At 40.7% G+C, this 23228-nt stretch overlaps 1 protein-coding gene across 1 annotated transcript in view; it reads left to right on the top strand.

Annotated features, from left to right (window-relative positions):
* TG (thyroglobulin) overlaps positions 1–23228 on the top strand; it is a gene marked incomplete at its 5' end in the record, with an annotated part of 161899 nt that overhangs the window by 15302 nt on the left and 123369 nt on the right. The window contains 12 exons of the mRNA XM_080339625.1: positions 340–1389; positions 2998–3585; positions 4889–5131; positions 5464–5601; positions 6168–6245; positions 6701–6813; positions 7505–7616; positions 9100–9300; positions 13770–13979; positions 16424–16578; positions 17019–17175; positions 21638–21862. Of these exons, the coding sequence (XP_080195751.1) occupies positions 340–1389; positions 2998–3585; positions 4889–5131; positions 5464–5601; positions 6168–6245; positions 6701–6813; positions 7505–7616; positions 9100–9300; positions 13770–13979; positions 16424–16578; positions 17019–17175; positions 21638–21862 (3270 nt within the window). The remainder of the gene's footprint in view (positions 1–339; positions 1390–2997; positions 3586–4888; positions 5132–5463; positions 5602–6167; positions 6246–6700; positions 6814–7504; positions 7617–9099; positions 9301–13769; positions 13980–16423; positions 16579–17018; positions 17176–21637; positions 21863–23228) is intronic.

The raw sequence follows: 23228 nt of genomic DNA, 5'->3' as shown, positions 1-23228 counted from the left end.
TTTGGAAAAGACTTGTTTGTTCTTTCAGCCATGGGAACAGGAATGAGGTTTTACGTTGGGAAACAATAGAAACAGAAAAAGACCACAGAGCAGAAAACTCAGATGTGTTGAAGGAATATTTGCTTTCACTTTATGTTGTTGACTGGAAAATGTTATTTATAGACCATATTGAACAACAGTTCATATTTCCTTATCAATGTATATGGCATGTAGTTGAGGAAGCAGAGACAAGATGAACTGCACTTTTATGTGTTTTCTACTGAGACTGTTTGAAAAACAGCCATAGAGTTACAGGTTTTGGAAGTTCAAAAATTCGCATGTTTTTTAATCTTTGTCTAGGTGAAGAGCAAGGCTGCATCTCTGAGAGGCGACGGGCGTTGTCGAGGATCTTTTATGGCCCTGCTGGCTACTTCAGTCAGCACAATTTGTTTTCCACGCCAGACATGCAATCAGAAAAAATATCTGGCTTCTCAAGACCCTGCCCACCCTACTTCAAGGAGCTGTTTCTGGACTCTGGATTGTCATCCCCAGTTGCACAAAGCCCATATGTCAGCCAGATTCCTGGGCTAGAAATCACTCTTAGTGAAGCCATCACGGGGATGTTTCCATCAAGGGAACTGGCTGAAGTGGCACTGCAATTTACGGCCAATCCAAAGCGTTTCCAAGAAAACCTCTTTGGAGGAAGGTTCCTGAAGAATTTGATCCAGTTTAACTTCACCGGGGCACTTGGCACCAGTGGGAAGTACAGCATTGGCCAGTTTTTCTCGCAGGAGGATGTGGTAGATGGGGATAACATCCAAAGCCTTCTGGAATTAGCTGAGGTATCAAAGGAAAGCTCAATTTTGAGTAAACCTCTTGTAGGCAACTTTGGCCGCACAGTAACTCTACAGGACAATCAGAATAAGATGAAATTCCTTTCCTCTGTTCTGGAACTACCAGCGTTCTTTACGTTTCTTCAACAAGTGATTTCTGTCCCCAAAAGCATTGCTGAAGATTTAGGTGAAGTGGTCAAAATAGTGCTGGGATCCAAAGACTGTAGTGAGGAGCCAAGGGACCTGTTTGTTCCAACCTGCACCAAGGAGGGGAGGTACGAGGAAGTTCAGTGCTATGCAGGAGAGTGCTGGTGTTTGGACACTTCAGGTAAGGAAGTTCCAGGTTCAAGAGTTCCAGGCAAACGTCCACGGTGTCCCACTGATTGTGAGAAGCAAAGGAGAAACCTGCAAAACTTGAAGCAAACCCTGCCTGCGGGATCAGATCTTTTTATTCCCTCTTGCACTGAGGATGGAGACTTTCTGCCACTCCAGTGTTATGGAACAAATTGCTTCTGTGTTGATTTGAATGGCAAGACTATTCCAGGAATAAGCGGAAAAGCTGGAAAGCCAATGCAATGTAAGTCCTAGAGACTGGTAACTTAAAGATGCTTCCTTCTTATGTTGGAATTTCATGCTTCTTTCTTCATATCTGATTTTATCTAGAAATGTATGGATGATGTAGACAAACAATATTGTCCCCTAACAGGAAAGTGAGTTGGCCCTACAGTTGCAGGGAAATACAGTGTACGTAGTGGGAAATACAGTGTATGTAATCCTTGATATCCTACGTATTAAAGATAGTCCCCTCTTCTTTCAGTGGATTAGTGTAGCGACACAAAACAGGAGCCTAAGTCTCGCCTTGTTAATGAGCATGTCATTGGCATCTGCCTCTGTTGAAGTGTGTAGCTACTGTGTATGACATCCCTGATGCCCATGAGACCTGGAGCTTCTGTGTAACTAAATGTGACCCATAGCAAGTGAAAAAGCCTTTTGAATTCCAGGACCAAGTCACTTGGCACAGTCACTGGCTCATCCTGAAGGGCTTCAGTGCCTTAAAACATGAACCTCTTTTAGTCTTTTAGCTCAAGAATATATCCTCAACTTGATAGAATGTCACGGGGGTCTGAATGTAGGAAATAGATTCAAAGGCTAATAGGTTTCTCATAAAGGTCACATTGTCAAGCCAGAAAAGTGAGTCACAAATTACTTGTCAGACATCAGTTTGTCATTACAGCTTGCTCATAGACTATGAAGTGCCTCTTCTGCCCTTCTAGTAATGTAGTACAAAGGAAGAAGGAAGCACATAGGCTAGGGATATTTGTCTTTCAAGATTCTGTGAACTGAAAACAGTACATCAACAAGGAGAACAGAACAACAGAATACCCTGCTTATCATTTTGGAATGAACAGCAAAGTATCCAACAGATTATAATGGTACATAGTGAAGGAGCTTTTTTGAACAGCAGTTTGCAGAAGTAGTGGGGAATTTACCACAATTATCTGAATTGGTAGGGCATTTATATCTAGCAACCAATCTGTAGTACAATCAAAAATAAGCAGGTTCATAATTCTCTGGTACTCAAAAGGAGATGAGCTCCTATGTTTTGCTGTGTTTGTAAAGCTGCTTGGTGGCAAAATAAAATTTGGCTCTAGAGATGGTAGAAAAGGCTTCCAACACAAACTCACTCCAGCATTTTGAGTGGTGGTATTTTTAGAGTCAGCTTCAATATTTGGTAGAGAATAGGAAGAGAGGCCAACAGACTCTGAAATTTCTGATAAGGTCCAAGGGGAAATAAAATGAATATTATCCTACTGTTCAGATGGTTGCTTTTGCAGGGATTGGCTGAATAAGAAGTTACAGCCAGATTATCAAATGGATCTGAAAATAGCACCAAACACGTATCCCCCCAGTAAGAACTACATATGCCAAATGTGCTCAAATATTTTTAACAACTGTATCGATATGCATCTTTCAGTGCTCACATGCCTTTGTAAATCTTACTGCGATTCAACAGAGGAGCTTAAGAGCATTGGACCTCTTAATAACAGACCAGAAATGTTGTTGTTAGTATTGAGACAAGTGACTAAGTTTTAGTAATGGTGCTTGTAGTACTAAGAGGGTAGGGAGTATTGTATACCTTCAGTGCGTTCATAAGATATGCTGTACATGTTTTGCTTTTCCCCAGGCCCAACTGCTTGCCAAGTGAGAGCCGGACAGGAGTTCTTAAAAGCTGTGAAAGTCGTGCTGTTGGATCCAGGTGCTCAGCCCCAGCTCTCCAGCGTTTACGTCCCGCAGTGCGATGCTGCGGGTGGCTGGAGGCAGGTGCAGTGCAGTGGCCCTCCTGAGCAAGCCTTTGAGTGGTATGAAAGGTGGACTGCAGAGAACAATGAAGGTGAAGCCCTGCCCGTTGCTGATCTATTGAACATCATAACTGGGTATAAAGAGGCATCTTCCAAAGGCTTTTCAGCTTTTATCAAAGCTTTGTACGAGGCTGGGCACCAGAATGTCTTCCCAGCGTTCACCACGTATTCCTCCTTCACTGATCTCCCACCTGAAGTGCTGGAAGGAAATGTGACCTATGCATCTGAGAACATTTTACTGGATCCATATACATTTTGGCAGCTTCTGAATGAGCAGCTGACCTATTACCCAGGACCGTACACTGATTTCAGTGCTCCATTAAACCACTTTGAACTTCGTGATTGTTGGTGTGTTGACAACAAAGGAGAAGAGCTGCAAGGAACAAAGACAGAAGTGAATCAGGTCCCAGCATGTAAGTAAGAGACTTTCTGGCATATAAGTAGCAGTGTTTCTGGTCTTTGCTTTTATGCCACAAGAGGAAAGTCCTTTCAAGTGCTGGGAGGTAGGAGACAATGTCTTGGTGCAAAAATCATCAATACTGTCATTGTCACTGACCACCAGAGCTGGGCTAACTAATTTTTTTGTAAATAAATGGTCTCTCAGCTTTGGGAATAAGGAGGACTAAAATTCCATATCAAGTTTGTGTAGATATAATTTGCAATTTAGACATGTAATACTTTTGCAGAAGATGCTTATCCATATGACAAAGGACGCTTTGAAGTTAGAAACAGTGTGTGAAGAGTTGTATGGAAAATTCATTATTACACTGGGATGTAACTGACTTTCAAGAATGCCCTAAAATGAGGCAAGAGGAATTTTCTTTACGGTTTCTTATCAAGTCAGGAGTAACAGGTATCACCTAGGAGTCCCCAGGGAAAGAGTGAGACCAGCACTAAAGTTTGGTAAACTCTGTCTAGACATCACTACCAAACCTGTTGGTCCCTCTTTGGGGTTACTTCAGCCAACGACTGATATTATAGATGTAGTCACTAAAACCATTCTCATGACATCATAGTAATTTTCCAGCTGGGAGAAAGAGACAAGACAATGAATGACAGACTTCCAAATGAGCAAGGACTGCTGGAGATGCCAGTCCTGTGGGCAAATGTGGAATAAAGGGGACAAAGTAGATTAGCAGAGAGTTGTTTTCATGGAGAACCTTTCACTGAGCTGGTCCAGTGTGTTGAGCTGCCGTGTAGTTCAGTAGGTGTGTGGAGAGGACAGTGTCAGCTGCCACTCTGGACCCGAGGGATATAACTTCTGTTTCATTTCTCACTCTTTTTTCTCATTATCTACATTTTTATGGCATTGAAGGAGAGATAGCTCTGTCAAGACATAATAACTCCATTTGTAGAAGGAGGTAGCTTGAAATCATCAGGCCTTTGACCCAAGACTTGGAGAATGTTTGGGTGATTCCTGCTTCTCTTGGACTCTCGTGGTTATATAGCTAGGCACTGATAGTCTTGTTTGCTTGCTTTGTTAAGCAATTCAAAATGGAGCAAGTGCACCCTCAGACACACATGGTGTGAACTGTGGGGTTGTCATATGTAGGTACAGGAGTTGGACTCGATGATCCTTGCAGGTCCCTCCCACCTTCAGAACATTCTATGATTTTAAGGAAACAGAAAATGCTAATTAGAAGACCAGCTAGTTTTCATATGCAAATCTTGATTAGATTTAGATAAAAGACATTTAAATACCTTTTGATTCTACAGGTCCTGGTATATGTGAAGGTGTTAAGCAGAAAGCCATGAAATTTATGGAGGAGGCAGAGCAGCTCATTCTGGCATCAAATAGTTCCCACTTCCCTTTTGGAGAAAGCTACTTGATGGCAAAGGGAATACAGCTCACAGACAATGAGCTCCTACGTTCTGCTCGGCCCTACGAGTCGGAGCTGGTGGTCTCTGAGGAACTGTTAATGGGCAGTGACTACGCTCTCCAACTGTCTGCATGGTCAGGTAGGTGAAAGAGGGATGAGACCTTAATGGCCAGAATCTGTGCAAGAGTGTTCTATGTCAAATTCAGCTTCTCTGGAAAAGAAGTGCAACTCAGCAAATATCATTAATCAGTGTAATTAACCTACTAACCCAGTGGCTGATATCAATTGCCTGATAAATATGAGACCATGCGTATATGAGATCTCGACACCTACCAACCTCAGTATACTTGCAGCAGTTGTTATTTTCCCTTCTGAAGTGCAGGGAACAATGAGGTGTTTACAAACACCTACATTCAAAATATCTCTTCTTAAATTGGGCACTAATATATTTATTTTACTTATCTTTTATAGTCTTGCATTTCTACTGGCGGAGTCACTTTACTTCAAAACGTTCTGCTGGGGAAGCAACGCAGCTGGGATTTCTTCCTTACATCCCACAGTGTGATGGCTTGGGAAACTGGGAGCCAGCTCAGTGCTACGAGAGCACAGGTGAGCTAACAAGGTACTCTGGGCTATCCGAGCAAAGAAAAACTAAGCAGAATTCTTATAGAAAGATGGAAATCCTGTATTTTTGTAGCCAAATGGGAGAGAAGTGATCTACAAGATGGGTGGAAAATTGACTGGATGAAGGTCTCAAGTGACAGCTCATTGTGGCTCAAAATTCAGTCAATGTTCAGTTTCTCACTGCTAGTAGTGTTCCTCGGGGGTCAGTTCAGGGGCTGGTCTTGCATAATGCATAATGCTTTCATTAATGATGAGGATGATGAACTGAAGTGCACTCTCAGCAAGTTTGTGGATGATACCAAACTGCTGGAAGTAGATGATACGCTGCAGGGTAGAGCTGCAATGGAAGAATCTTACCAGAACTGCTCTGTCTCCATTCTCACCACTGCTCTGACGTGTGGTCTGCTTATGTCTGGATAGCAGAATTAATTGTGACTTAGATTAACTGACCACTTTCTATAGCGCTGCTGAGGATTAAATTCTTCTCAGTACACAACAAAGCACACTGCAGAACAACGTCTGAAATAAAGCTGCTTTTCTTCCCTGGCCAGGTCATTGCTGGTGTGTGGATGAGAGAGGACGTTATGTTGTGGATTCCTTGGTCTCACGCTCAGCAGAACTTCCCAAATGTCAGTTGGTTTTCTTTCCTAAATATTTGTCTTACAAATTTGTTCTTACAAATTTTAATATTTATTTAAATTTCTAGTATGATATGCATGAAGCAAGGCTTGTTTCTAACCATTGCAAGAAATGAAAAAGGAATTTTGTGCTTGTTTTGCTAATTAATTTAATTTTGCTATGTGTGATTTTGACTTCCACAATTTGAGAATGGACCCTCTAGTGTTGATGGCCCTTCTTGAGCAGGGGAGTTGGACCAGATGTCCAACCAGATGTCTCCAAAGGTGCCTTCCAACTTAAACCATCCTGTGATTCTGTGGTTACCAAACACCAATCAAGAATACCCTGCTTAGGTGGTAGCAAAGCCAAATGGAGATGTGTGAAGGAGCTGGGAGTATACCCCTTTCTCTAGCTTAAGTTTTATTAGAATTTATTTTAACATACATGAATGTTTTCCTTCTTACAGGCCAGACATCATGCCAGCGATCTCGAACCAATGCCTTAATTTCCAGCTGGAGACAGAGTGGCTCAAAGCTGGATGCATCTACAGCCGATCTCTTCGTCCCCTACTGCCTTGAGGTGATTTGACATGACCAAGGGAGGGAGAAAGAAAACCTCCCTGGTTTTGCTTACAAGAAAGCAAAGGCCTGTACAGTTCCAGTCTATGCTCCTTAAGCATCCCCTGTGCATTCCTATTAACCTGAAAGAAAAATATAAGACAAAACAAACAGCCAATGTTGCCCTCCATAAGGCAGAATTTACATAATATTGAGATTAAAACAGGGACTAGGCAGCTTTGCTTCCCTCCTACAAGGTAGCTCTGCCTGGTCCTTTTGCAGGGCTGTGCTTAAAAGGTACAACTTAAGTGGCTGAATCTGGAGTTCTCTTTCTTCTTGAGCTGTGGGAGAATGTCAGGATGAGAGGGAGGTGGGTGAAGGTATCTCAAAATAGGGTCCATGATGCTCTCAAACATTGCAGTGAACAGGATAGAGCCCTGAGATGGTCAAGGAACAGACATTTTAAACCAAGATTATACCTGAACTTCATCTCAATGGGCTTTCAGTTCTGCATACTGCTTCTCTCAGGGTCTGCTCTGTGTATTAAAATAGGTAAACTGTATTTTAATATTTCTTGTTTCTTTTTAGCATGTTGTATTAATGAATAAATATAAACATAATCAAATATTTTATCCAGGCTTTGGGATATGGATGCTGGCGTATCTGTACCAATACACATTGCTCTGCAATGACAAGTAATTGATTTTTCATAGACAGGAGAATACGCTGTGCTGCAGAGATCCGACACAGATACTTGGTGCATAGATCCTGTGTCAGGAGAAGTGTTCCAGCGTGGCAGCAAAGATTCGGATGGCAATCCTGAGTGTGAGTTACACTTTACCCACAGACAGTGGCAATATCTCATGCTCTGTGGCACACATACTTCATCTTTCAGAATGATACCTGTGAAAACATGGGGAGCTTACAGTTTAATTCCTCAGTGACATGGTAGATACAAGCACATCATTGTTGAAAGGGTATCTGAAAATAATTGTACTTTACTTTCATAATACCAGAAAGATATCAGCCTAGACAAACTGATGGACAGACTTCTATGCATTTTTTTGCCTTCCATTTCTTACCATTATAGGAAATTCTTTGGGCTTATGGATGAGTTTTTAAGGCAGTGAATCCTGAACTGTGGGAACTGGGCCATGTGCAGTCAGTGAGACCATTTTACATGGTCCTCAACTGCTCCATGGAATGCAATTACATCTATAATACCTTTTCACTGTCTTCAAATAAAGACAGAGTAACTGTTGAAGTATCATAGGAGATGGTAGATCCAAAAAGTTGAAGAATCCCTGCTTGTAGGAACTGAGATGCCCTATTGGAGCCTGTGCATGGGTTCTGCCCAAGAGCCTCCAGTTCTGCTCCCCTTGTTTCTTCAGTTCCTTAGTGATTTTCTGCCCACCATCTCCCATGGAAAATTTAGGAAAACAATCTGCTGGAGTTAGGCAAGCCTTCTGTCACAATATCAGTAACAGAGGACATAATTACTCAGGAGAGGATAGTGAATTAGATAGAACTTTCATCTGACCCAGCAAGTCCGCTTTCTTTCTCTTATGGATGGGTTAATGATAGAAGTCCATGAACAGGCCTGATGTGGGATAAGTAACTGCATTCACTGAGGAATTAATTGAATAATTTTTTGTAACACAGGCTTACAAGCTTACTCTGACACAGGTGAACAGAACAGTAAGAACCAACTTTGTCTCAGATTGAGACTGAACTTTTTGGATCTTCTTGTGTGGCTCCACATGCTCATGTCCCTGTTTTATTCATTTATGGGAGATCATAAATATTGCTTTTTCATGGCTGGGTTTTCTTTCCAGTTTTGAAGGTATAAAACTGGGACATTTTGATTATTTAAAAATGTAAATAAGCATATTATTACATTTAAAATGATATTACTCAAAAATTCTTATTAAAAATATTATTTTTTTTTAAATTTAGATATCAACATCTAAATGATACACTATCAAATCCATGGGGAAAAAAAAAAGACATATAAATGCAAAATAAATATCAGTATTTTTTCAACTATTTTATCCATGCAATCCCATATAACTTGCACTTTAATATTTAGAAAAAATGTGTTTTTTCTAGTGAAAGTAGAACTTCCCATTTCTATACTGCTTCAAATTATTTATGATTTCATGATCACTTCATTGCTTCCTTCTGATAACACAGGCTGAAAGCACTGCTATGAAAGTCTTCAGGACAATTCTGTACGTTAGTATAGTTCATATCTGCAGATGATCAGTTTGTTGTCTTCAGTTCTTGCAATGAATTTCTCTCTTTCAAGGTCCTAGTTTCTGTAATATGCTGAAGTCTAAAACCAGCTTACGGGAAGCTGGCAAAGGCTACATCCCACAATGTGAAGGGGACGGTGGGTCGTTCTCACCTATGCAGTGCAGCCAGGATCAAGAGAGCTGCTGGTGTGTCTTTGACAATGGAGAAGAGGTGCCAGGGACACGAATAAGTGGGGGAAGACCGGCATGTGCAAGTGAGTTCTTGCTTGAGTCGTGTTGCTTCTGGGCAAGTCCAGGTCTGGAATTTGGCTTAGATCCTATTTTTTTCCAGTATTTAATCATGTTTAAACTTTTTCTGTCCAGACCTTTACAGAGAGTTTTGCGCAAGTGCTATGGTTATTTTTGTGTTACAGCAAATTTCAGACCTACCTGGGCATGATATCTGGTTTTCTTCAAGTGATTTGTCTGGGTGAAAGGAGAAGAGAATGGATCTTTGACTTTTCCTTATTCATAAACTTGGTTAAATCATAGTTGAGCTATTTAACTTAGCTAAAAAGTCAATCTGGACAGCCTGCTACAAATTTGAACCTGTTCCAGTCTGAGCTGGCTCTGGCTTTGAAAGCCATTCAACTGGCTGAAATAAAATTTGAAAAATGTGTGTTTCTGCCGTTCCTACTCTTGACTTGTGACCAGAGTCGTGAAAAGGATGTGCCAAAACACTACCTATTCACAGAGTATTTCCTGCATGACCGGAGCTGTGAAGCACTAGAATTCACTTGTTTCAAGTGAGATGTCCAAATTGGAGAAATTTAGATAAATTTAATTTGCAAGGGCCTTCGTACATTTCCCAAAACTGAAGTGGAACAAAGCAATTAAACTTTCTATGAGACTCTGCTCCAAAGTGTAATGATTAGTGGAAACTAGAGATGTAAAAAAGAAAACCTTCAACTAGTACCTGCAAGACACAAATGTTTCCATAGTTTTTGTCTTTTTTTTAATGACAGTTGTTGGCAGATTTATGAAAATGAGACCATGTGATAAGAAATTCCTTCTGTTTCCTTTTTATGATTCTGCTAAATAAAGAGCAACACATGCTCACCAACCAAATACCTGATTGTGTCAGCCCAACTGGCTGTAAGACATAATAAATTAGATAGCTCCTCAGCCAACTTGGAAACTACCACCAACATCATTTTCTTTGAACTCTCTTGTACTGATAGAGAGCTATGTGGATGAGATTTCACGAGAAGCCACAAGGAGAGCCAGGGTTGTGTCTGCCCCATGCAGTGTGGAGTTGTGTGGAGTTCTAAAGAGATTGGCTCCAGAGCTGGGGTGGTGTAGCTATGTCAGCATAGGAGTCCAATACAAGTTTCTAGCTCTTCAGAGAAGCAGAGCTGATCAGTCTAACAAGTACAGAGCTGCTGCCATCCTGCTTTCAGGTTATAGAACCATAGAATCATAGAACAGTTTGAGTTGGAAGGAACCTTCAAAGCTCATCTAGTCCAACTACCCTGCAATGAGCAGGGACATCTTCACCCAGATCAGGTTACTCAGAGCCCTGTCCAGCCTGATCTGGGATGTCTCCAGGGATGGGGCATCCAACACTTCTCTGGTCGACCTGTGCCAGTGTTTTACCATCCTCATTGTAAAAAATTTCTTCCTCATATCTAGCCTGAATCTCCCCTCCTTTGGTTTAAAACTATTACCCCTTTTCCCGTTGTAAACACGCCCTGCTAAGGAGTCTGGCTCCATTGTTCTTATATGCCCCTTTTAACCACTGAAAGGCTGCAATATGGTCTCCCCAGAACCTTCTCTTCTCCAGGCTGAACAACCCCAACTGTCTCAGCTTGTCCTCATAAGAGAGGAGTTCCAGCCCTCTGATCATCTCGGTGGCCTCCTCTGGACCCTTTTCAACAGGTCAATGTCTTGGGAAAGACAGCACAGGAATACTGAGGGCTAGTTATGGACTAGTATCTCTGTGGGACTGAGTGATTTTATTTTGTTTGGACCAGGTGTAGGAACTCAATGTGAGACCCAACACTCAGCAGTTTGGATTGACTTTCCCATAGACTCTATAGCTGAACAGGGAAAAGTGGAAACATTTCTAGTAATCCAGAGAAAAGTCAGAACTAATTGTAAATGTTAAGTCCTTGACATCTTCTTCTCTCCATGAAATCTCATTTTCTACATTTCCCTCTAAATTCCAAGGGACCTTATGGAATATGTTCTAAGGAGGGTGTTGGTGCGCCCCAAACTATGCCCCTAATATAATTTTACATTTTGCATTCACATCTGATATTTCTTGGGATCGTGTAGTGCTGTACTTTTGCTAGAGGAAATAGTGACTGAATGATTAATGACCTTTCTTTTTTAAAAGACTGCACTGAGAGAGTGAACTGCTTTAGAAATATAGTGGAAACCTGGCTTTAATGAAAGCTTTTTGTTATTTTCTGCATAGAAATACCATTGAAATAATCTTAAATGATTTTCCTGGATTTTGAACTAACAATGGAATTTTTTATTCTAAACAACTTAGTTATTGTGTAAGAATAGAGAAGCAAAAGTAATTTTTCCCCTCAGTCTTTCCAGCCTAGTACTGGGATTGACTAATATTAATAATTGTTCAGGAAAAAGAGAAGGCAGTTCTGTCTCACTATCTTGGAGATCTTGACTATCAGCAAAATAAGCTGTTGTGGTGGAAAAATATGATAAGCTTCTCCTCCAACATCAGAACAGACAGCTGTAAACAGCAAGTAATAACTTCACAGTGCTCAGTGCATGCAATGAGGTTTTCATTAGCTTAATCATTTCCATCAGAGGTAGAATTCAGCTTTTTCTAGTTGACATGCACCATAGAGATGATGCCGAGTATCCTAGCAGTCCTCGATGCAGCTGCCATTGTCATCCTCACATTCCGCAGCTCTGAGTGGAGTGAGAAAGTCTTCCAGAAAGGTGATTTGCTTATAGAAATCATTAGAAACACCTATGAAAGAAGTATCAGTCTTTGGATTCTGATTCACTCTTACAGGACTGAGAAAGTGGGGCAGAAATAGAAGGACAAAAAGGTGCTGGCTTGATAATGATAGCAAATGAGATGACATATGTAAGAGGTATACATTTACTGATTGTGAACCGAAACCTGTGAAACACAGCAGAAAACCATCCATCACTCATGTTTTGGGGGCTGATTATTTCCCTAGTTCGCACACCAGCTCTCACTGGAACTGATAGCCAAAGAGTGTAGTAGCATATAGCTGAGAATGAATTTGACTTCCTGACTATAGAAATGTGTTAGAGCAATAAAGAGAGCATACACTGTTTTTAATATACTTTGTATAAAGAGAGATTAATTTATATATAATAGTGGACTCAATGATCTTAAAGGTCTTTTCAAGTGAAAATGATTCTATGTTTGTGTAATAAGTCTACATTGGTCAGGATAATTGTTACTGTCTCTTTTACATTGATATATTTTGGTGTTAAAATCTCAGGAATTTTATTAAAAATTTGTTAAGCAAAAATGCCACGTTTCCACCTTCACTGAAGAAGAGATAGGGTACAGTGTCAATGAGTGAAGAGGAGGGATATAGTGGCCCCATTTACAGAGTTATTGCAGAAAAGATGCTATAGAAGCGACTTGGAAAAAAATACATTTGGCAATTCAGAGAGACAAATATGAAAGTCTTTTATTTTGGCATTGAAATTCTCAGGGTTGTAAAACAAGGATGTGCTGTGCACACTGGATCTCAGATTCATCCTGCAACGTTTTAAGCTTTAACTGAAGTGCCTGCTAAGTTAAGGAATTAATCTCCATATCTCCATCAGAAGGGGAGAGAAAGGCTGCTTAGAATGAAGCACCAGCAATGTTTGCCTTTCTCCAATGACTAGGGAGGCTGGGACTGATCTGAGCATTGGTATTTGGAAAATGATCTATATATACAGCAACCAAGTGCATTGTACTAGATGAGAACATCTCTATCTTCATATTTATTTCTAAGTGAGGAAGTTGTTTTTTCTTCCTATGAGTTCTCCAGAACTCATAAGTGTTTAATTATTAACTAGGTTGAGATTTGGCTAATATCAAGTGAAGCAGTTGGTTTGTACTGATTAGTACGAATTACTTATCATTGTAGTTTCTCTGTTATAAGTCTGTTACAGAGGGCTAGCAGGGTTGAAATAACTGTACTGATGTAGAGTGAGTCAATAGGGTAAACTTTGTGCACCAACTCCAAAGCTGTATACTACTGTTAAGGACCTGCTGGGTCACCAGAAATATCCTGGTGCTGTTGAACACACCACAGTCATGAGCTCCTGATCTTAAAGTTTTCCAGTGTGACCCTAAAGAGAACTGAGATATTTTTTTCGGACCTGATGATTTCCACTGGACATCTTTTGTAAAGGCTTGTTCTGCTGATGATTGGAAACCTCCTTCTCATTTCCTGCTTAAATTTATTCATGAAAGTTCTAAACTTATCTGTTCTTATAAACCATGCACGTAGCTTTCTGGACCCATTGCATTACCCATCAAAGTCAATATGTGTCTTTTCACCAGCTTTAGCAAACTGAACCACGGTGACATTGAACCAGATCCAAGTTGAGAGGAGTGGGAAATGCGCAGAGTGTTGTCCAGGTCTCCTCTGTTGGTACGAGGCTTATGTGGACTTTTTACTAGAAGTGCTTCATGGTTTGCCACTAATATATCCCCTTTCTCCTGTGCCCAAAGGTCCGCAGTGTGCTCTGCCATTCGGTGCCTCATCTGTTCCCAACGGAGCTGTATTTTGTGAAGACGTTTCTGGGCAAGCCTCAAGTGTTCAGCAGTGCTGGCTGGTGTGTCGCCAGGGCTTCTACAGCTCCTCTTCCAGCACGTCGTTTCAGTGTGATGTGCAGCGACGTCGATGGGTCTTGGCCGCCCCCCTGTATCAGGCCTGCCAGAGTACGTCTGAACCACAGTGGGATGGGAAGGGCACAGAGCAGTGTAAATAGATGTACAAAAATGCACTTTCATCGTGAAGCTACTGTGTGAATGATGATAATAGGACACAACAGTTATATGGGAGTGGCTAAATAAAGTGTAGATTAGCCCCGTCTTCTGCCATCTTCGTCTTTGCCTCTTGGCTGGTTGCTATGCCAGAAACAGTCCTGCTTTTCTGTAATAATATAGTTATAAATAGTTATTCAATCTATATGCAGATTTTCTTTGCAAGTTAAAAGATGCTGGCACCGTCAAGTGGTTCTATTGGAACCACTTAGTCCTGGAAGAACAGATGAGTGCCAGATGTTTGGGTTTGGCAGAGCTTGACTGTTTATTTGCATAATCAAGTCACTGTTACTGCTGCATCTTTTTGCAGCAGTCTGTTCTTTAGGATTATTGTTGTCTTTGGCTGACTTGAGGTGTTTTTTAAACCATTTTTCTTTCGAGAAAAAAACAGAACTTTAAATCTTGGAAGAATCAGTTGTCTATTTCAGAGCTCATGTAATTGGATATTAATGCTGGCTTTTTCAATTATTTCAAATAGAGATACATTCTGATCAAAACAGCAATTCCTAGCAGTGCTTAACTTTGCAAAGTGCAAACTGGGTTAAGCCCATTCTGTTAACTGCTGGATTGACACATTCAAGTTGTACCCCAGGTCTTTTATTCCAAATGTAAGTTATTTTAAACTTTAAATTTCAGACTGAGATTTTTGCCTGTCTGTAATCATTTTGCTAGGATTTTGTAGCATCTCGTGAAGTAACTTTCATGTTTGCCTGATGCCAGTTAATTAACTTTGTGAGGACAGAGGTGAGTCTCAGTCTGATACGAGCTCAGGACTTCCCACAGTAATATGTGTTTGAAATAGAGCAGGATTTTAAGGAGAGAGAAGAAATTCTCAGTATATCTAGAGGCAATTGAATAAATTTCATGATAATGGATAACTTACCAAAACAGTTAGTAATTTGTTCCAATGGATAATTACCCACGCTCTGAAAAACCTTACTTCCAGTTCCTTATGTGTACACTTAGAAATTGTGCTTAAGTCATCCCTTAACTACTCTCTGATAAACTAAACAGATAGAGGACTTTGTGCCTTGCAGGAAGAAGCAGGTGCCACCCACTGTTCTCCTTGGATGCTTCACAGGCTTTCCCATCCCTGTTATGTGTGTGAGGGACAGGGAATTGTGTTCCAGCAGTGACACTTGTAGGTGATGCTGCAAGGGTCTGTAGAGGAGGTCAGTCGTGGAATTATAGATTCATAGGACAGTTTGGGTTGGAAGGGACCTTCAAAGGTCATCTAGTCCAACCCCCGTGCAATGAGCAGGGACATCTTCACCCAGATCAGGTTGCTCAGAGCCCCGTTGAGCCTGGCCTGGGATGTCTCCAGGGATGGGGCATCCACCACCTCTCTGGGCAACCTGGGCCAGTGTTTTATCACCCTCATTGTAAAAAATTTCTTCCTCATGTCCAGCCTGAATCTCCCCTCCTTTAGTTTAAAACTATTACCCCTTGTCCTAACAAAATGCACCCTGAGGGAGAGGGGAGAGCTCTGCTGCTTCTCCAGGCTGGTGGGATAAGAGCCAGCTCTGTTTGGAGGTGGCATGACAGCATCACTGCTGTGCTGAATCTAAGATAATAAACCCTCTGTGAAGCCTGGGATAATGTAGCTCCAGTGCAGAGAAGATATTTGCACATTTTTTTTCTGGCTAAAAACTGACTTAAATAGATTTTAATTTTGTGACTGATGAGCTTATGGATTTTTCATCAATTTTTATTACTTGTGCCATTTTGGTTTGCTATCAGAAAGTTGGAAGGCCTTTGTATATCTCCATGTCAATGTCATTATTATGCAATCAAATTTATTCTCTCTTAAAACAGTTAATTTGGCAAGCTATATTTCTGAAGGTACATTTGAATTAGTATTAATTGCTTTAACCATTCAATCGCTTTTTAAACAGAAGCTCTTTCATGATTGTGTCTAAGAGATGCAGAATTTAACAAGTCAATAATTCCTGTCTTCCCGTTTCTTTTATAAGTATTGGCAGAAAGTCAGCTTTCATCAAGTTCTCTGGGAATTCCTATCTGTGAAAGCTTATAAAAAATCATCATTAATGATGCAGATTGTTCCTCATCCTTCTGTTAGTTTTCCAGTGTAAAGTATCTCTTTATTATAGCCATATAATATTTTTTTTCATCTAATGCACAACATATGTATTTATCAAGCGTGTCTCTTGCTGCTTATTATTTATTACCAACAACTCCATTGCTTTCACCCAGAAGTGGGGAGATGTTATAGATGCAAGATCAAAATGCCAAATCAATGCTATCTTTTCTCAAAGTAACTTTGAAACTCATACATTAAATACTGAGGCTACTAAATGCCCTTTCTACTTAATTTTTAGAGCTCCAATTATTTCAGACAGTCCAAGCTCAAACACACTTTCAACTGCTGCTACCACCTGAGAGGACATGTAGTTCTGACTACTCTGGATTACTTCAGGCATTCCAGTTACTTATTTCAGATGAGTTGAAGGCTCGTGGTTTATGTCACCTCCAGGTAATTTAAATTCCTTATTCTCTATTGTTGCTGGGGTTTTTTGTTTGTTGTGTTTTGTTGTTTTTTTCTTTTGCCTGTTCAAGAGAGGTAGAAGAGCAGAAAATTCCATGAAATCTGTCAGGATCGGCAGCACTTTCATATGGAAGGCTGGGAAAATAGGATCTTTAGTCTCACTGACCCCACAGGAGCAGATCAGATTAACGTTAACCATAGAAGTTATATCACATAAATTCAACATTTAGTAAAAATATATTTTTATGGAAGAGAACCCTTTGATTTGAGTAAAAGACCTTCTAAAATTATCTCTTACTACTTCTACCTTTGTTTTTACAGAGACGTTTGAAAATGTTTCCTCTGAGCATAGAATGGTGCAAATGAATAGAGGAACTAGAAGGTTCTCAGATTGACTAACGGTGGTTTAATTTGATTTTGAATTTGAGGTAAATGCGTTTGGAGATACCAGCTCAGTTTCTGTCTGTGATGATTCCACTGTCTATGTTGAATGCCTGAGTGTGGATCGCCTGGGGGTGAATGTCACGTGGAGGACTCAGCTGGAAAACATCCCGGCAGCTTCGCTCCCTGACTTACATGATATTGGTAAGTTTTGGTTTTGGTGTTTTTTGTTTTGTTTTGTTTTTTTCCTATGATATTTCTGGGTCTCTTTAGCTTGGAGAAGAGGAGACTGAGGGGTGACCTCATTAATGTTTACAGATATATAAAGGGTGAGTGTCAGGAGGATGGAGCCAGGCTCTTCTTGGTGACAACCAATGATAGGAAGAAGGGTAATGGGTACAAACTGGAACACAAAAAGTTCCACTTAAATTTGAGAAGAAACTTATTCCCAGTGAGGGTGACAGACATTGGAACAGGCTGCCCAGGGGGGTTGTGGAGTCTCCTACTCTGGAGACTTCAAAACTCACCTGGACACCTTCCTGTGTAACCTCATCTGGGTGTTCCTGCTCCGGCAGGGGGATTGGACTGGATGATCTTTCGAGGTCCCTTCTAATCCCTGCCATTCTGTGATTCTGTGATTCTGTGATTTAATCCTGCTTTGGTTTTGATTGTTTTGCTTCCCTGTGTCTGCTCTTAGGAAGCACTAACAAGATACTGGTTTTGGTGTTGATATATTTCTCTTTTCAGTCTGTGACTGCACAGTGGAAAGAGCTATGATTGAATGTTTTTTTCAGATAGGACTGCCTCAGCTTCCCTAACTGAGATTGAAAATTACTTTATCAGACATGAGCGGAACAGCCCCAGATGTTCACTTCCTTAGGCAGGTCCTCAGTGGTGGAAAAGATTGTGTTCCTTATTGGCTGGACTCAGAGCAACACAATTCACACACTGTCAAAAATACAGCTAATTTCTTCCAAGTTTTTTTTTATTTTATTTTTCCTTTTTTTTTTTTTTTTTTTTTTTTGCACCCACTCCCCCCTTTTTTTTATTTATTTACACTTGACACTAGAGGACGACCCTTACCTTGGAAGTCCTAGAGCAATTATGCAGGGACCGTGGACTTGCAGATCTCCACTCTGGTCTCAGTGAATTAGGGATGATGTAACTTCTTTCAAAATAGTCAGTGTTTCCCTTTAAAACAAAATACATAAAAGTCATACCCCAAAGTCAAATACATTCTGTGCCACCTTTTCTCCAGTTTTACTGCTTTGCAGTAGTTTTCCCAGCACCAAAAATAAATAACACTGGCTGCAGTTGTTCTTCCCTCTGACTTTGGGACTAGGAGGTGTGTGCCCTGCAGCACTTTTTGCGTGATCAAAACCGAATCCAAAAGTGTTCAGGTCACAGAGAGCAGCTGCAGTTGTCGTGTGGTTCCTGGCTTTACAATCTGTTTATGTTTACGTCCATTAGGTTGCTCCAAATTATAAGGGAAACATGAATATTCGAGCAGTTTGCAGAAGATGGATCAAAGTAGAAGTGTGTTTGGTTTTATACTAAGCTTTACTTTTAAAAGTGTTCCCCTTGGAGGGCATTACACTTTTTACACTCTCCACACTGTAGTTTCCCAGTAGTACTAAAATTGCTTTTCAGGGAATGACTGGATGGTTTCAGATGAGGCAGAGCAGAACCTGGTTTCTGTATCCTCTTGACTCCATCAGCTTCCATTGCCTTCTACAAACAGCTTCAAGTCTTACTGATTGAGGTGCAAATTGGCTCTCTGATTTGAAAACTGGTGTCACTAAAATAGCTTTGTTCTTCTCCTAGCTTCTTTACAGGTAAATGAGAAGTTTTCTTTTTCCTCCTGTGAAGTAGCTGAGAAAAAAATTGCAAACCAGAAGTGCGCACATGTTCCCAATGGAGAGCCTCAAAACTAAATCACTCGTGAATGCTTGATTGCTTTTCTTTTCTTGCAGATATTTTAATGGCCTGAATTCTGAGGCTGTGCAAAATCCTTCCTGAAGGCTCTTATGCCATTTGGCTTTGTAGCTTAGACCTCAGCTCCAAAACATTGGGGAATACTTCCAGCAGTTTGTATCTTTTGTGTTCAACAGGCAAAAAATACTGGGGGTTATAAAAATGGGCTTTTGGTAGATGAACACATAGTAAACAGCCCCCATCAGTGACAGCGGAGGAGACAAATCCCTGAACTATGCAAACAGTATTTTAAGCTGTGTCTTTGAACTCTGTATTTTCTTAAAAGAAAACAACAACAACAAAATGATTTTTTTTTTTGTTTTTCTCCTTTCTCTCACTTTCTCATTTGGCCAATATAAACTCCAGGTAATGTTATGATCCCTTTCCTATTGAAATTAGTGTTTCATTCGACAGCAGCAAATCTTAAATCAGATTTCTTCCCACTACATAACACGAAATGTAGCAATTTGTAGGATATTTCTGTATATGAAAAGATGTATTGTCCCCTGAGAAGTCTAAGTCCCTAAACATATACCAGGCCTTGGAGAAATGTTTAGTAAGAACTTCCAGTAAATCAAACAATGTATGAGATGTGTAGTAGCTTGAATTGCCAAAATCATGCAGCAAAACAGGAGGAAAATGAGGGTAGCACTATTGTATCTGCCACGCTTTAGAGCGTGCTGAAGGTCCCAGGAGGCTCATCTTGGGCCAGATGCTTGGTCCCATGTCAGCAGGGAAGTGTGGCCCCAAGCTGGCCAGCCTTGCTGGAAGGGCTGGACCAAGGCAGCTTGTGTAAGACATTACCAGTGAGACTGTGGCTAGTGTGTCTGTCAGGCACTGAATTGTTGTCTGTTGAGATGTTCCAGGACATACTTGTCTATTTGCAGTGCATGAACATGTATACTGCAGTTGAACACTCATTTATATACTCTGAATGTAAAGGATACTATGTATGCATGGATACTTACTGTGGTCATAGGGGGGCCACGTTTAGTGACAGTGTTAAGAACTTTTCAACACAGGGAAACATTTTAGACTAAAGGAAATTCAAAAAACCTAAATGAGTTCTTACTGATTTGACTGTTTGCTTCTTTCCCACATGTGAATTCCCTCTAGCTGTCATTTCAAGGTTATTTTTAATTCTGATACATCTAGTCACTAGACAATTCAGAAGGATATTTGTGTGAATAAAAGGATAATCTGCTTATTCCTGCTTTCAATTATGAGACAAATTCTGGCAAAACATTTGCAAAATGTTGTTGTTTATATGTTGATCTCCAATTACTTCCTCATGAGCTAAGTATCATTTTGGACTGGAGTTGAACAAAACTAAGTGCTGTTTTGTTGGTTATAGTAAGTGTCAGTGCAGCAGAAGGATAAGCAGCTCAAAGCTGGAGGAAACAGAGCACTGAGAACATGAGGACACAGCTGTCAACTTCAATTCAAAGTCTGTTCACTGTAGCTCATAAGTGTAAAAATCTCATGTCCCTCTTCTCCAAAGGGAGAAGCGACATCTACACAACAGCAATCAGCTACAGAGGAACGTTCTGACAGAAAAGGGCACCTACACTTTCAGTATCAAAGGTCTAGGATGATACTTCAGAAAAAACATTGCAAGGGTACAGTCTGTTCTGCACGTTTACAGCCTTGTACCTGGCTGTAAAATTCTCTCCTCACACAACTGAAAACCCAGCCCAGGGCTCCAGTGCAAAGTTGAGAAACTCACCACATGAGAAGGCAGTGGTACCCTCAGCTATATGCCTTGGACACATCAGTCACAAAATAAATCATCTTTGTACAGCGTGTATGTAACATCCTCCCCATGGAAATTCAGCATCTAAGGTTGTTGGTGTCCTTGCAAAACTCAAAGTTACAGAGTGCAGGACTTCCCATTTGCTGGGTTGCCCATCACTTGTAGCTACAGAAGGTCCTTGTCTTGCAAATTTGAAGCAGTAAACCACATAAACGTTTCATTCAATGCCATAAAGCCTACAGGGCTGAACAGAATGTGATAGCAAACACAATCTGTTGGGAGCACTGTTCTTGTAGCACTTTTGGTCCAGCCAGACTGGGGAATACACTCTTGATCTAGCACTGAAAATTATCCTTGCACAAATCGTCAAAAGGGAAGCTGTCTGGGCAACCAATAACATAGAGAATAGGAAAGATATTCACTGTTTTCCAGCTTTAGACACCAGCTTCAGCAATTGTAAAGAGCATGCTGTTGCATAGGCGGGTACATTGAGTATCAGTAGTATGATGGAGGGTGATTATTATGTTGCTACAGATGCTGACCATCAAAAACAAACCAACAAAATGCTGGAAAATATGCCAATGATACCCATTAAAAAAAATAGGAATAAATTAAATCTGAATGTCAGATAATCCTGGCTTTCATCTGCTGGATTTCTGTAATTCAGAATTAAAATTTTGTTCTCTGATGCTTTAGTTTTTGAATATTCTTTTTTTTTTTTTCCCCACTCGTTTCTTTAGCACCCTCTACATATACTGACATTAGGACTTTGATCTGACAGACACTTTACAGATTTATTATTTTCTGCTGTTTGCTAACATGGCTGTATTTCTGTATCTGCCCATGTTTTTAATGTAGAGTTCATCAGTCTCTGTGTGGTTATCCATTCCCATATTCAGAGTATCTTTATGCTGTTTTGTTGTATTTTTTCCCCTTTAGAAAATGCAATTGTTGGAGAAAACCTCATTGGAGCATTTATGAAAGAGATTAAAGGTGGTTATTTTCTGCTCCATTTGGACTCCAAGCAATTCCTAGCAGATTCTGTCATTGATTTCCCCCGGGATGAAGAGTTTGATCTGTCTCCGACTGTGCAGCTAGGATGTAGCAACGGGTTTCGAAGAACTTCATCTCCTGGGAAAGTAGCCCCAAATTCACAAGGATGTGGTATGTCTTAGTTTAACTTTCCCTTCTTAGGAATCAGTACAAAGCCAAAGTCTGAAAATCATCAGTGAACCTGTCTTTATGGTTAATATCAAAGACGTGAAACACAAACGTGAATGGCAAATCTGAGGAGAGATGAGAATTAGTGCTTTGATTTGGAAATAGGCATCATGCCACTGACACAGTAGGTTTTACAAACATTTTCAGAGATTTTTTAGATCTGTCTGGTATGAGAAAGTCTTTCTGTAGTGTATGTGATCCTTGATAAGATTTCACAAAGGTAATGTAGCTGGTGCTTCAGATGATGATACATTATTCCGAATAGAAACCTAGATGCAGAAATGACAGAAGTCCTGAGACTCTGAATTCCTGGGTCAAGTCCAGCCAGCTCAGATGGAAGCTTCCTTCGTGTTGGCCAACACTCAGACCTGATTGCACTTCTGCCCTCTTTTCATCTTCTTTCCTTCTGTTTAGTCTGCTTCGCTGGAACAAACTGCGTTTCTGCCAACATCCTGCTCAGGGCTGCCAAACTCACCTTTTGATGGATCCCTGTGGCTGTCCCTGGTGCTCCTGGGTACCAGCTCATGCTGCCAAAGAGTCTTTGCCTGAACAACCCCTCTTGTGTTTTTGGCAACATCAGCCCCCCTACAGTGCAACCCTCATTGTTCTTGTTGGCCTAGTTTGCCTCAGTGAGTCTGTGTCTTACTTATGTCAGTTTGGGATGTATTCACTATGTCAAGCTACTTCTAGGTATAACCATAGAATCATAGAATAGTTTGGATTGGAAAGGACCTTCAAAGCTCATCTGGTCCAATTCCTTGCCATGAGCAGGAACATCTTGAACCAGATCAGGTTGCTCAGAGCCCCATCTAGCGTGGCCTTGAATGTTTCCAGGAATGGGGCATCTACCACCTCTCTGGGCAACCTGGGCCAGTACTTTTCCACTCTCATTGTAAAAAAATTCTCTAAGATCAACAGTAACAGGTACTGGATAAGTTTTTCAGTATGGGGAATATTTTCAGATGGGAAAACTTCAACACTATGCAACTTCAGTTAGAGACCTTGAGAGCAAACCGAAATACATGAAAACATCCTAGCTCCCTGCTTGGTATGGTCATTGTCTTTCTGTTGGGAGAGCTTCCTTATGTCTGGGCAAGGGCTTTAAGGTAATCAAGTGATGAATCAGTTCTGAACTGCTGCAGTTTCCAGCTTGGACCTTTAAGGGTAAATTGACTGCAATTTCAGTTCATGTCCACAGTCCAAAACACTTCAGTTTTTGCTTATTTATATACACCATGCAGAAAAAAGATTAATTCCTACTGAGAATCCGGAGTCTGTAACAACTTGCAGTTACTTAACAAGATGTACT

The sequence above is a fragment of the Nesoenas mayeri genome (genome assembly GCF_963082525.1).
Source record: "Nesoenas mayeri genome assembly, chromosome: 2".
Lineage (NCBI taxonomy): Eukaryota > Metazoa > Chordata > Aves > Columbiformes > Columbidae > Nesoenas > Nesoenas mayeri.
Note: the sequence above shows the minus strand (reverse complement) of the source record. Positions and strands in the feature narration are given on the sequence as shown.